Below are 14310 nucleotides of genomic sequence, written 5' to 3'. Positions count from 1 at the left end.
TTCACAAAGAAGGGAATAAGGCTCTCATTGAGCTTTAAGTGCTGCGAAGTGTGCAAAATCCACAGCTATCATTTTCCCCACTCTGAAGCACAAAGCAGAACTACTGATGCAAGCCAGATCAGAAAGCAATTTCATGTTAACACAAACAAACCTTTTAATATATACAGAAATACACTGAATTTACATGTGTTTGGCATTTTATGCATAAATAGGTTTTGTTCTTGCAATTGTGCTACAGCAATTCAAACCTTACAGATGCAAAAGCTTAGCCCAGACCAAATTTTCACCTTTTTAGAAAATTTGCGGTTCTCCTCAGTAAAGCGCTTTTCTCGGGGCTTGAATGTTCTAATACTTGCTTTTATCTAAAAAAAAAAAATTAAAAAAATAAGACCATGTAGTTTTAAAGGGACTATTTAATTTTCATAGCACCAGCACTGCTCAGAAAGATCAGGAATTTCAGCATCTCTCAATCTTTCCAGACTCTGTGTGACATAGGAGCTACTTTTAGTACATATTTGCTACAATGAGGATGGTGAGGCACTGGCACAGGTTGGCCAGAGATGTTGGATGCCTCATCCCTGGAAACATTCAGGTGGACAGGATTCAGACTAATCTGTGTAGGGGAAGGTGCCCCTACCCATGGCAGGGTGGGGTGAATGAGATAAGCTTTAGGGTCCCTTGGAAACCAAACCACTCCATGATTCCATGCTGAGGAAAATGCAGACAGGTTAAATTGGGCAAAGCTGGACTCACTTGAGCAGGAGGAGAGATGTGGCACAGCCCACGATGCCCTTAATAAATAGGAGTTAAACTCAGTAAAAGACTGGAGGGCATAAAGGATTGAGACTGACTCAGCCACCTAAAAACTAAGCACTGTGTCCATGCCTCATTAATTTTCCTGTCAACACCCTGGGAAGAGAACATCCTGGGTCAGCTTTTTAGGGGAGAACTAGGTATTAAAAGTAATGTATAATAAAATGAACCTGAAGCCCTGTTTTGGCTTGTGCAGTAGAAGTCATGGCTGCAGCAATGAGCACCTCTTTCCTAAGGTTCTTGTGGTTATTTGTCCCTCCAGAAATGCCCCTTCTCTATCCCATCCACAGCTCTGAGAGCCCAGATCTTCTTCACTCACAGCATCAAACATCCCTCCACCACCAGATGCAATGGGGACAGGACTCTTCTGGCTTGGCTCCTGGTTTTAAAAGCAACACCCCCACCCTCGTCCTTGCAGATTTGCACTTTTCTTCACTAGTGATAAGAAAAAAGAAAATACTTCACTTACAGGATTAAATAGGACATCCAACTCCAAGTAAATTACTCCTTTTGAAGCACGTTCCAAGTCTTTATTCTTCAGTGTGTAACAACTTTGTTTACCGTTTCTAATCTATAGTTTGGGGTGGGGAGGAGAGAAAAAGCATCAATATTTTCCTGGCTGTAATCCTCAATACAATTTAAAGACAGTGCAAACAAATAAATAAATATTTATAACTCAGGCACAAAAGATTAAAAAATAAAAACTTCTCCCAAACCCTGATAATATACTCAGAGCCTGAAATACAAAACAACTGTTGGATTAGAGACCTATAAAATTGCAGATTAAATCTCTTACGGTCCAAGTTTAATTTTCAGACCTTGTACTTTATAGTAGAGCATTGCACGCAATAACCAGTCTGAAAATTCTGCCCTGGAAGCCAGTGAGTTGATGGGAAGTAATCAGCCTCTGTTATTACAAGTTTAAAATGGGATTTTTCTTCCAAAGTTTAGGAAAAGAGCCACAAACAACAACTTTACCTACCTATTGCACACTCCAGTACACGAAACCACTTCTTAATGCTCAGTTTATTGCAACGTTATCAAATTATTACCCAGCAAACAAATGCAATCCAAAGAAATGAACAGGCTGAAGTGGAGCAAATGCTAATGTAACAAATGTTCAAAATTAACTAATTCATGTAAAAGACTTCTCCCCCCACCCCACCCCAAAATTCAATACCACTTTTCTGCTCTGATCAACCCGTTGGCCCTATCTCATTAAGTATCTATTAAACAAAAAAAAACAGCCAGCCCAAAAACAAAATACCTTCCTTGCCATTTTGTAAACTATTTGGCTCAAAGCAAAAGCATTCTCTCTTCAAAAATGATGGCAGAAATGTATTTATTACACACAGTGGGATATGTATTGATTAAACATTTGGCTTTTTAGGAAGCAGACCAGTTAATTCTAAACAGCAGTAACATAAAAAACTGCAGCTTACCAAAAAGCTATATTGAGGGACTGTAATGATCAAAGATTAAAGATAACGGAGGAAATTTGGGGGCATGAAATTGCAACCATATTTAAAATGGCTATTGCTGCTCTGGCATTTAGAAGAGACACTCCTATAAACCATGGTGGAAATGAGTAAGGAAAAAAAAAAAGGTGTAATAGGAACAAAGTGATTTCACAAGACAAGGGAAAGGTCACTTTCCTTCCCAATGCTGCTCCACCCTTTCTATACCAAAACAGCTTGTCAAATGGTACATGGGATTTTTGCCCAAGGGTTTCTAAGGGATCTCACAAGGACCAACTTTGCATCCTCAGTGGTGTACAGCCAGGAACTCCAGCTATTTCCTATTTTCTCACCCAAAGCTCTACAGTTACAGAGACCTCTGTGGAATTAATTTAATACTAATAAATAAAAACAATAACACTAAACTGATCACAAAGCACCTCTGCTTTCACCACAAGAGAGCACACAGAGTGCTGGAGCTGGCAGCAAAGGATGCTGCAGGAACGGGGCAGGTAAAAAAATATTTTGCAGTCCTGCAGGCTCAAAGCAGAAGAGCTGCCAAAGTGATTAAACCCTTTTCTAGGGCCAAATGGACTGGCATCAGAAGGTCCTTGGGCCAACTGCCACATGCAGCATTGTCAACCCATCATAAAGGTTTCTGCTCTCTCACCAGTCTGCTTTTCCCCCCTTCAAAAAAAAGGCAAAACAAAATTGAATTTACTGAATGAAAACAAAATTTTGTTTGGAAAATAGTGGTTTGTTAAATTTTACAAATTAAAGGATAAATGGTTTTACTGATGGGGTTTGAGGTCCTTGGTGCAAGCAGCAACAGGTTTAGCCTGTGCTTTGCTTCATGGATTCTGCTGTAAAAGGACAAAATGTACTTTATTCCCAGTGTGTCTCCAGAAATGCAGATGTCCAGTATATATCACAATACCCTAATTCTGGATTCCCCATGGTTATCCATTTTGGAGCTGAATTTCCTTGTACTTCAGGTACATATATTTCTCATCACATTTCAGCCAGTTACACCAGAAGCAACAGCTAGTGGGAAAGCCTCTTTATATTCTTTGAGATATATTTCTTTCTTACATCTTTCAAGAGCATAACCCACAAGGAAAAGAAATGTGACACAGAGCTAAATTGATAGAAAAAAGGAAAAGAAATGTTTCTGAGTGTTTGAGCCTGATAGTGGTGTTCTGAACTCAAAAAAATGCTTTGGGAAAAAGACTCTTCATTTTAAGAGCTGGAGCTGAATCAAACATTTTGGGTGTGCCTGCAGGTGTTTTCAAACAGTAAGTTTTAAATCAGCAGCAAGTAATTTCCACTTCTGTATCTGTAAATAGGGGTTGCTTGGGAAACTTGCTGAATGGTGTCATTATTATTGTTGCTGCTATTCTTAAATTGAACAGAGCAGGAAGTAATGTAGTGCAAATACAGTTTTAGGGTCAGATTTATTTAGCATATTTAATTCTAAGTGTTCAAACTGTCTGGAAAAATGTGCAAGTATAACACAGCCTAGGACTAAACATTTCTACAGATATTTTAGCTTCAGACTTCTTTCAGAGGCAAAGAAGCACAAGAGAAGAATGGCCTATGAAATGGCCTGTCTCCACTGCATGTTCATTTGGATAAAAAGGAAAGAAAAACTGAAAAAAAAGTCAACAAAAGAGTCCCTTACAGTTTTGGCACCGTGCTAGGGCAGTGTGGTTCAGCAAAAGGTACTTTTGGGTAATTCTAAGACCCATGACTGCATGGAGATTACACTGGTGGCATGGCTCAACTGTGCCCACAAGAAAACATGCAAAAAAGCCTCAAATACACCTCATTTCCCCTGTTCTTGGGGCACAGTTCAGATTCTGTCCAGCTTCTCACCCAACCTGAGAGACAGACAGTCACAATAATTTCATTTTGCATCTATTTCTTTCTGCTCTCTCTCTCTCCCCAGTCTCTGCTATTCCCAAAGTGCTCAAATGCTGCCTCCACCTGTGGAGAAGAGCAGCCAGGGCTGGGGTCGTAGGATGGATCTCAATGTCAGAAAGATCAGGTTTCTTCTGTCACCCAAACACCTTTGGCTACAAACCTGATGATGTCGCACAGACTTGTCTCAATGAGTAGTTCTGATAACTGTGTCTAAAACTGCTTAACATCTGCTTATGGGAAAAGGAAGGGAAGGGAAAGTTCAAACTGAACGTGAAAATATCTGCAGGTAAGCACCTTAAAGAGACATAATCAATATTATTCCTTTATTGATGATGCTTTATATCCTCACTGAATACAAATGCCTGCATTCTCTGAAAGCTTCTTAAATAGCTTACTGGGGCTCAAGCACCAAGAAAGCCCGCCCATAACCCTGGGATTAACACCAGGACAGCAGAGCCTACCACACCCACATGCTGCATTTTGCAAGGTCACCATCAAGAACATAGTCTGGGTTTTCATCCCATGGGAATTTCTGATATTTGGGGCATTTTCCTCTTCCGAATCAGCACAGAAAGACAAAATCACATCCATATTTTCACAGAAAGAATTGTATATTCTATGTCACATCCCTTCTCCATACAGAGCCATGAAAAGGAAATTATCGGTTGGAAGAAAAGCTGAAATTCTTTTTTGCAATAAATATTTCAACCTACAGAGGCACTTGAGGCAAAACACTCCCTGAAGTTGCCTCTAACTGAAGGAAATGTTGAGATACACGAGACCACCATCCAGTCAAGGTCCAAAGTGCACCAGGTTCCTCTCAAATGAATGAATATATTTGCTAAACTCTTTGCACAGATGTCCCCAGTAAAACAAATGTGACTAAACACAGTATTGATGTAGCCAGCCAATGCTAAATCTATTAAGCAACAACCTTCTGACCGCTTGGGAATTTTAATGAAATAGCAAAAGCCAAGATTGATATGACACAAAACACGGAGAAGACAGGACCCTTACGCAGCAAAGCGTGGTTTTTCATTGCTCTTGTCTTAAAGAAATATGGTTTAGAGGCTTTTTTTTTTTACATTGATTTTAAGAAAACTTCACTCTGTATCCAGCTTTGATGCAGATTCAATGTCATATATTGATGACCTGACAGATGAACACTGGGTTAAACCTCTGTACATCAACACCTGTGACGTGTGGAGAGGGTAATGGCTACTCTCCAAGGGTAATTCATCTCAAGCATTTGGAACCCCTGATATTCCTGCTTGAGCTCATTGCTGATGCACAATGTCATCCCGTTTGCCCTGCATAACATAAAGCTGTCTTGTAATAGACACACACCTCCCCTTATCCAAGGACGCATTTCCCCAGGAAAAGATGAAAGCAAACCACATATTTGATCCACCTGCACGTGAATAAAGAGGGTTTTGTTCCTCCCCAGTCTTGCCATATGCACCGAACCAATTTTGTACAAAATGCTTGTTCCTTCACCCCAAACTCTTTACCCTAAACACCTCACTTTGAACAACCTCCTGTGGGATCCAAAGTGGAATGGAGATTTGGGTTTTTGGCAGAGGACTGCTATCCAAAGACCAAAGAGATATGGAGCTGATGGACTGAAAGAAACCAGGCAGGGCTTTCATATGAGGGCCTGGAGCCAGTCTGAGGAGGAGCTGAAAACCCTGGGAGCTCAAGGATCCTAGGTGATACTTGAGACAACATCACTGTTGGTACTTTTTCAGTGAGCAGCCAGGGGCTGGGGGAGAATCTAATGCCAGAAACAAGACTTTGTTTTCCCTGGGAGAGAGGTGGGGTATTTTTGCCCATTCCAAAAATCCTGGTTCATGATCAGGATAAAAGTCAGAACAGACAGCACACTTCAGAGCTGCCTCCATTGCGTAAACACAGCAATTTCACTTTTCTCAAACTCTAAAACTTTCTCCTGGAGAGGACTGTGCACTTACGGTCAAGTGCTAAGTAAGTGCGATCGTCAGGTGGCTGCTCTCTGAATCCAGACCATGCTTTAGACAATCAAGCTTGCCAAAGGCACACTCCCTGTTTTCAGTGTATCGTTGGCTACTGACCTTGCCTGGCACTTGAGAATATTTCATAGACCTCTTCCTGTTGGCTGGGAAAAAAGGGTGCAGCTGAGGACTACTCTGACCTGATAATCCAGCAGATAAAAAAACATTCCATTCTGCGCTACAACTCCTCACTCAAAGGCCTTTCTACATGAGGATATTTGATATACTCTGCTTTCAAATTCATTGAAGCACACTATATGCTCCCATGTCTCTAATAACTTGCAGCCTTCTAGGAGATAGGAGTCTCTTGAAGCAGAAGAAAAAAGACAGACCCTCACAAAGACACACGGTTGCCTTTACTAAGATCTAGGACACAAAGGAACACAGAGACAGAAAGGACTTCTTTGATAATTAGTTCAAGTCCCCCAGAACCTACAAAACTTCTAAAACCTATCAAACTTCTTTCTTGAAGTAATAAAGTTTTTGCCCTACTTCTCCATTGCCCAGGTTCTTCTCCAGTTTCTGGCACAAAAGCTTGCTCTGCTCAGTGCTCATGGGCTTCCCTTTCACTCCCTGCACCCCAAAATCTGCCTCCCAGCCCAAGGCTTGGCCAGGCCACACTCTATGGTCACCTCTGGCAAGAGAAGGATCCACTTTGCTGGATACTGTGCTATCACTAATTTGTTTCTTTTCTAGTATAAATTGTGAATGTGGCTGAGCAGAGCAGTGCTTGAGATCAGGTTTTACACATGCTTTAGAGGAGGACAGTAATTTGACAAAAAGAAGAGGAGAAAAAAAGTACAACAGGTTGATCAACATGGAAAAGTTAAACTACAAACTTCTCTCCCTCTGTCCCCAAATTCAGTTTATTGCTAGTAAAATGTGCATTTATCCAATTCTGCTTTATCACCTCTACCAGAACGTGAAGTTTGCAGCTTTATTCATCATTTGGCACCTTAAAAGTCTTCTCATGCTGCCCAGCTTTTTATTTTTCTTATTTGGTTCCTGTAATAACCCTACATGACAGTCAAGGATCAACAGAAAGAATACGTAATTTCACCATCCCTGAATTTTGTGCTGTAAGGTTATTCCTGTGCTAATGTGATGATGAGGGTGTAGTCGTGTTTCCAAAATGCCAGTGTGGGACTACTGAACACATTTAACCCAAAATTCGGTGTCATATTAATTAAACATTTCATATCCCTCCAACACACACTTTATTCAAGGCAATTTTTCATTAAGAAAAGAATCTAGTCATCCATGAACAATTCCTGAAGTAAACTTACTTCATGCGCTGACAGCTCACATGTCAAACTTGTGCATTTTTAACATAAAAAAAAGAATGGCAAAAGCACATCTATTTTCAAAAGACAATTCAATGCCAGGCAAATATTAGGCCTGATTATATAGATTAAATTAAATCTACATGGTTGTGAGGCTTCCTTGAGTCTTTAACTTTTGTTCTCTTTTAGTATATTTATCTAAATGGTTCAAAGGATACATTCAAAGTTACAGTCAAAATGACAACATACACTGAAATTCCTATTTGAAGAAAAAAGCTTAGAAAATTACAGTTCTCTGTCTGAGCAGACCAAGTTAATAGGTGCAAAATGTTTTTAATCAGAAGCAGAGATGAGTATATTTACACTAGATTTGACTGAAATAGGAGGCAGAGAAGTTTGGATGGGAAGGAAGAAGATCAGTTGGCAAGGGAAAGCATAAACAATTTTTTTTTTTTTTTTTTTTTTTTTCCCAAACCTTGGACGCAGAAAAACCTACGCTGAATAGTTTGGCCATTACCACACACATGCACTCCCCTCCTCTGCCTTGTTACATGCTTCCTAAGGGATACTTGACAAATGCCTATAAAATCAACAGAAAATCCAAATCTAACATCTTCTCACTGTGAGCCCACACAGCCTGCTGCCGATCATGCAGGCCATTTGGCAGGCACTGGGTCTGCAGGAGAGCAGCTGCTCCAGCCACTCTCTTCCAGTAACATCAGAGATACGAGGACTTGGGGAGAAATTAACAGAGTGATCAGAAATGGAATAAAAGATGTTAAGAGGTTTTTTCCTCCCTGTAAACATCAAATAATCCTCCATGCCCAACTGACTCTAATATTATTCTGAAATAGAAGATAGTGGCGACTCGAGCTACAAAAATAGATGGACAATCTAAAATATCCCCAGAAAGATCACATAGCCTGAGGGAAGAGCATTGTAAAGCTCAGGACAGCATGTGTGCCACTGAGAGCTCAGTATTTACTCCTCAGATCCTGTACCTTAGGCTCTTCATATCCCCAAATTGCTGTTTCAGACACCAGCATGAACAGCACAGGGTGGATGAAAGCAGATACACTTTTGTAAAGAGATTCAGAAGCCACACGGGTTTTAATTCACATATACAAGAAATACACTTATTTAGACAAAATTACAACAAAACTGGAGTACATACACCTATTTCCTTACCACTGTAAAGCATTCTTTAGTTTGGTATCATATCCTCTAAGTCAGTTCAAGAGTTTTCTGGGCAGTTAATTATTTATTTGGAAAAACCAAATGCTTCAGTCCCCCTCTCTGATCTTGACTGGTTCCTTACCTAAATTGTGCTTATGCTGTGAGGCTTATATGGCCTGCCTGGATCAGAGGGGATCTTTGCTTTCCCCCTAGAAATCTCCAATTTCTCCAGTCTCTGCTGGGACAGAGCCCCACAAATCCATCACTGCCTTCTCCTACAGCAGCCAACCTCCAAAACTCAAAGACAAATTCTTGTCTTAACCCTTGAAGATGTGTAGCAGCCTTCCTGCAGAGGTGAATCTGCTTTCACAGGGGTGTTTCAAAACAAGACTGCAATTTTGTACTCTGCAGTTTCAATCAGGATCCACCATCTGCCCATTTGAGAGTGCTATTACCCACAGCATCACACCGAGCCCTACCGAAAGCATCTCACCACAGCCTGTGCTGCTGTGATTATATGTGGAAAGCATCAATGTCATCACAGAATACCCTGACTTGAAAGGGACTTACAAGCATCCTGGAGTCCACCTCCTGCACAGGACAACGCTGAGAATGACGCCAGCATGTGTCACCACCTCACACTCCTGCACAGGGCTCAACTGCACAAATATCTGTCACAGCATCCCCGCAGCACAGGGAGCTCCTGCAGAGCATCACTGCCTCCCAACTCACAGCAAACCCCATGCTTACAGCTAAACCTGTTTACACAACTTGGCTAACATGACACAAGAGTCCCATGATGTTTCAAGCCTCAGCTACTAATTGATTTAATAAGTCACAGCCTAGAAAGTTCTTCCTACACGTTACAGTAAAAACTACCAGAACCTTCTGTGACACTGCACATACACATGGAGCTGTTTACATCCTCTTGATCTGGTTGCTCGCTAATACCACCAGTCTTGTTTCAAAATTAAATCAGTCTTACCAAACACAAAGCTGCTTTTCCCCTATTCCTCTATTAAAGTCTTTTAATGATCCCTTTCATGTTCCACTCTCTTTAGCTTGGCCTTTTTTTGGCTGTTTCTGAAAAAGCTTCCACTCTCCTTAATCTCCAGAGCAACCACTTTTCCCTGAGCTCGCTTTGTTTCCAATTTTGATTTTGCACTCCCATGGTAGCGCTCACTCCTCACGTATTTGTTTACAGAACAAAAGCCACCAGTCTTTAAAAGCACTATGGAGTGGAAAACACCCCTTTTAGGTAATTTCATTCACTTGTGCCAATAACAACAGCTATCTCTAGTCAATCCTACTGCGATGTGCAATTACTCTCTTGGAGGAAAAAGAAGCAAGACAGAACAAGGACATGTTTAAAATGTTACCTTCAGAAGATGATGTGGAAACACTCAGAACAACTCCATTATGTTCTCAGACCTACGTGGCACTGATGAAGTACAGACATTTCTGCAATTTGCTTTCCAATCAACCAAATTTGTTGATTGGAACTAAGATGGGTGGACAATGCTCGTTACACTAAGGAGAACGATAAACACTGCCAACTGAGGCATGTATAGATCACAACAAGATCTCAAAACCTGTTTAAATCTGTGGGGTTTTGTGCTAAGGGAGGGAAAAAAACACAACTTGTTTCCAGCCAACCATGATACATGTGATAAAGATAACTTACAGACAGCAAAGGGATGGCAACTTTTCCAAGGAAATCAGGGGGTTTGTCTCCATCTTCATCAAACACTGTCACCTCCAGAACATCATGAATATCCTTAATAGGGCTGGAACAAAAAAGTGCAGACACATAAAAAATAATATTCAATACACATGCACACAGTCCCCTCCACAATGATCTGAGACTACTTTTTTGCTAATTAAGTTTGTATTACCTTGGGGTATATAACTATCATTTAATTAAATTCCACCCCAAAATGAATCAAGTGATGGGCATTCCCCACATGGTTCAGTTGCAGAACTAGGTCCAGACAGTGACTTTTTGGTATTTTTTGTATTGGTGATGCTATCAATGTAAAACTCAGCTCTCCAACAGAGAATGCTGCTGCTGGGAGAGATCAAGGGCTGAATTCAAACCCAAGTTTCATTGCATTAAAACTGCACAGTGGCACACACAGATAAGTGTGTTGCAGAAAACCTGGATAAAATGGGGATAGCTTTGTAGTGGTACTGAAAGGTCCAGCTAAAATGGACTCATGCACCCAAAACAATCCACGCTGCTCCAAAATACATCTAAATCATCAATAGCTTTTAAGGGGCTTAATTAATTTTCTTTTTTAAATGGACAAAAATCTAAGGAGAGATGTGAGTGCCTGACTGGCTCTGCAGATTTGGAGCTTGGATCAGCCTAAGAAAGTTAGAGAAAGTCCATAGCTGACATTTCTGAGACCCACAGGAAGTACAGACACAAACTTTCTTTTCAAATAAAATAAATTTGGATTGTTATTGGATTTATTTTGCTGGCTGAACATCCGACAAGACTCATCTGCTGGCACAGTCTCAGAAAAAACAGTGATGAGTGGAAGCTTCTTGAGAACAAAGTACGAGAAAGGACTCCAAGAGACAAGGATTCAGCTGCACCCCTGAATTAAACAGAAATACAGCAAAGTATTTCTATTGAAGAAATCAGATAGTTTTTCTTGTGTTCTCATCCAGTCCAGTATTTATGAATGCTGCTTCAGCAAGAAGTTCATAACTTTCAAACTGTTCTTCCAGTGGACAGATGCAAATGTCACAAATGCTTTGTTGCCAGCCTTTGCACAGACTGCTGCAGTCTTGGGAGACAGCAGCACTCACCACTTATTCACAAAAATCTTTATCTCACTCACTTATTCACAAAAACCTTTGTCAGCATACACCAAGATTAAAAAATTGGGCTGCCTAAAAGCAATACCTAAATTATAACTTTTATTATTAATAAAGTGACAAATAAAAGAATACCTTGATTTCCATAAAAATTTAAGCATCTAATTTGCATTGTTTGACTAGTTTAAATTCAGAAGATAGACCAACACCAACACGAGCTCTCATTCTCTGCTGTCTTCAAACTAAACAAGGATTCGACCAAGATTCAATGAAACATTTTATTTTAAGTTATGGAAAATGTAGGCGTGAGTATCTGGTCTCAACTTTCTGTTACATTATCTCTTGGATCAAACTATGACTCCATTATGTCTAGTCATGATTCTTCCTATAAATATCACAGTAATTTTTCTTTTAATGACTTCTATTAATAAACTCCACGCAAGAACTAGTAAAAGGCAAAAGGCTTTAATTAAGTTATATTTGAGATTTCTCCAACATCCTCTCTGACTATGAAAAAATGACATATCTTAAACTTGACCTTTGCATTTTCCCAAAGTCAATAGCTTCCCTAGTTAAGCTGCTAAGTGGAGTTGCTGCATGGTTTCCAAAGCAATCCACTTACAATGTGAAAACTTTGTTCCACTCAGGGTTGAGGTTCTTGTAAACGGTGTGTGTTTGAAGCATGTCGTTTCCCAGCTCCAAGACACAGAAAGGATCACTTTTGCCTAGGGAAAGGAAAGGAAGATTAAGTGGATCAGTTATGGCATTTAGTATGCAGACTCTTTGCAATAGGGCTGAGGAAGTGATTGGTTTAATAAAATCAGATCCATTAAAGCAACTGTGAAGTGCCCCGTTCTGTTGGAATGACTTGCCAAAAAAAAACAGTATCTCTGATCATCCCCCGTTCTGGAAACTCCAACACTTACCTTACAGCTCATTTAGAGGGCTTCACTCTAATACCTGACATCTCAGACCTTCAGTGAATCATCCCTCAGTCCTTACAGCAAGAAAGATCTGTTCATGGTGACAATGACTCAGCCACCCTTAGGAGAGTCAAACCACTGCTCTGAGCCAGGGAAGGAGCAGTGCTGCACTTACACTCCCTGTTTTATCCTCTGCTTAGAGCCTGTGGTCTTCTTCAGTTGATTACAGGATTAAGTATCCACATCATGAGAAAAGAAGCACAACACTGACTGAAATCAGAAGCATCTCTTCAATTAGTTCCATGTGAGCAAGTCCTTGAAGCTCTGAAGGCTCTACACCATGTCACAGTTTAAACAAAACCCAACATCAACTGGAGAATCCATGCATGATCCAAGTATAGTACTTACAGCAAACAAACAGAGCAAACCCCCCACAACAAAACAAAAAATAAAATAAAAAAAAAGGCAAAAAAACTCCTCCTCTCTAAAGAAGGATGCCAACATGGAATCTATTAGGTGAACACATGTTCGCTAATGTATTTTTTGATCACTCATGTTAAACGAATTTGTAGTTTTACCAACTCATTGCAGCTCAGCAGTTTCCTTTGTGAGCAGAGTGGCCCCTTATCAGCATGTCTGGCTCAGGATCTGATTTAATCTCATCTCCAATGCTCATGTACAGCTCCGCCACAGACACTCCAGCCTAACTTCTATGTAGGCAACTAAATATATCAGCAATGCAGGGATTTAGATATCAGGCAAACAAGCTATTTAAGCAGAAGCTGTCCTTTTCTTAATCCTTATTTTCTGTATTATTAATGCACAGCTTTTAAGGGTCTTACTCTCAGAAGTTTATAAACTAAACAGGAATCTTTTCAGTATGTAAACACTGGGTATTAACTAGTCAATACTGGTAAAGTTTAAAGACCATGTGTATTACTGGAATCTATTTGTCTTCTCCTTTTCAGCTTACATGCCCATTCCCTGATAGTGTGGAAAATGCATGTAGCCTTTCAGAGAAACTGCTTGAAATGCAAACTGGTATATGCCAAAAACAATCCCACTGTATAATTTGGTATTCTGAATGCTATTTTTTGGTCAGTGAGCAAATGCAGTGTTTGAGAAGAACTCTCATGCGTACACAGAAAACATCCAACAAAGCAGAAAAAGTCATTTCCACATCAACAGAACTATTATCTAGGAATATAAAAGTATGGAAGGCTCAAACTGGGCTAGCTGTGGGTGAAGAGCTTCTACATATATGATACAGCTGTCTGGAAACCAGCCCAAAAATTTATGTCCAAGAGTAAAATATGGATTTCCAGAACACTATTCGACACCAAAGCAGATAGTATGTGTGTTTTCTGATCACTATTATTACAGCAGGCTAAAAACTTGCAATTAAAATCTATGATGACAACATACAGAAATCCCAATCACACCAAAATCCTATCTTTACTGTGGGAATAAGGTATAAGGTGGCATTACACCCATCATACCCACCAGGCTGCAGGACTTGGGGGATTTAAGACTCGTGGCTGCTATGGGAAGGGACAGGGAGGGGACACTACCTGCTCACACTGCTCCTCTATTAACCCTTGGAAATCTTTGTACCTCTGATTCCCTCTGTGATTTTCCCTTTATTAGATTTTTAGCTGGGACTTTGAATTTACTTTTATCAATAACAATAAATCTGAGCAGTCTCCTTGGCAATGCAGGAAATATGGCACTGCTCTAGGAGGGCTCTATTATGGAAGCCCATAATTGCTGCACTAATCATTTATGAATGGCTCAGAACAGATAATTAATCTTTATGTCTCTCATTTCATGATCAGAAATTATGCTATTTTTACCTAAAATGGCTGCATCCTTTTGCAAT

The 14310-nt window shown here is 40.2% G+C and overlaps 1 protein-coding gene across 2 annotated transcripts in view; it reads right to left on the bottom strand.

The window, feature by feature from the left end:
* Window positions 1-14310, bottom strand: part of MCTP2 (multiple C2 and transmembrane domain containing 2) — a 101782-nt gene that overhangs the window by 45097 nt on the left and 42375 nt on the right. For both annotated transcript variants that reach the window (XM_058033215.1, XM_058033216.1), the window contains 4 exons: window positions 12131-12233; window positions 10367-10469; window positions 1283-1384; window positions 288-362 (listed from right to left, as the gene is read on the bottom strand). In XM_058033215.1, coding sequence (XP_057889198.1) covers window positions 288-362; window positions 1283-1384; window positions 10367-10469; window positions 12131-12233 — 383 coding nt within the window. The remainder of the gene's footprint in view (window positions 1-287; window positions 363-1282; window positions 1385-10366; window positions 10470-12130; window positions 12234-14310) is intronic.

Source organism: Melospiza georgiana, chromosome 13, assembly GCF_028018845.1.
Source record: "Melospiza georgiana isolate bMelGeo1 chromosome 13, bMelGeo1.pri, whole genome shotgun sequence".
NCBI lineage: Eukaryota > Metazoa > Chordata > Aves > Passeriformes > Passerellidae > Melospiza > Melospiza georgiana.
The sequence above is the reverse complement of the archived record's forward strand: the minus strand, read 5'-3'. Positions and strand labels throughout refer to the sequence as shown.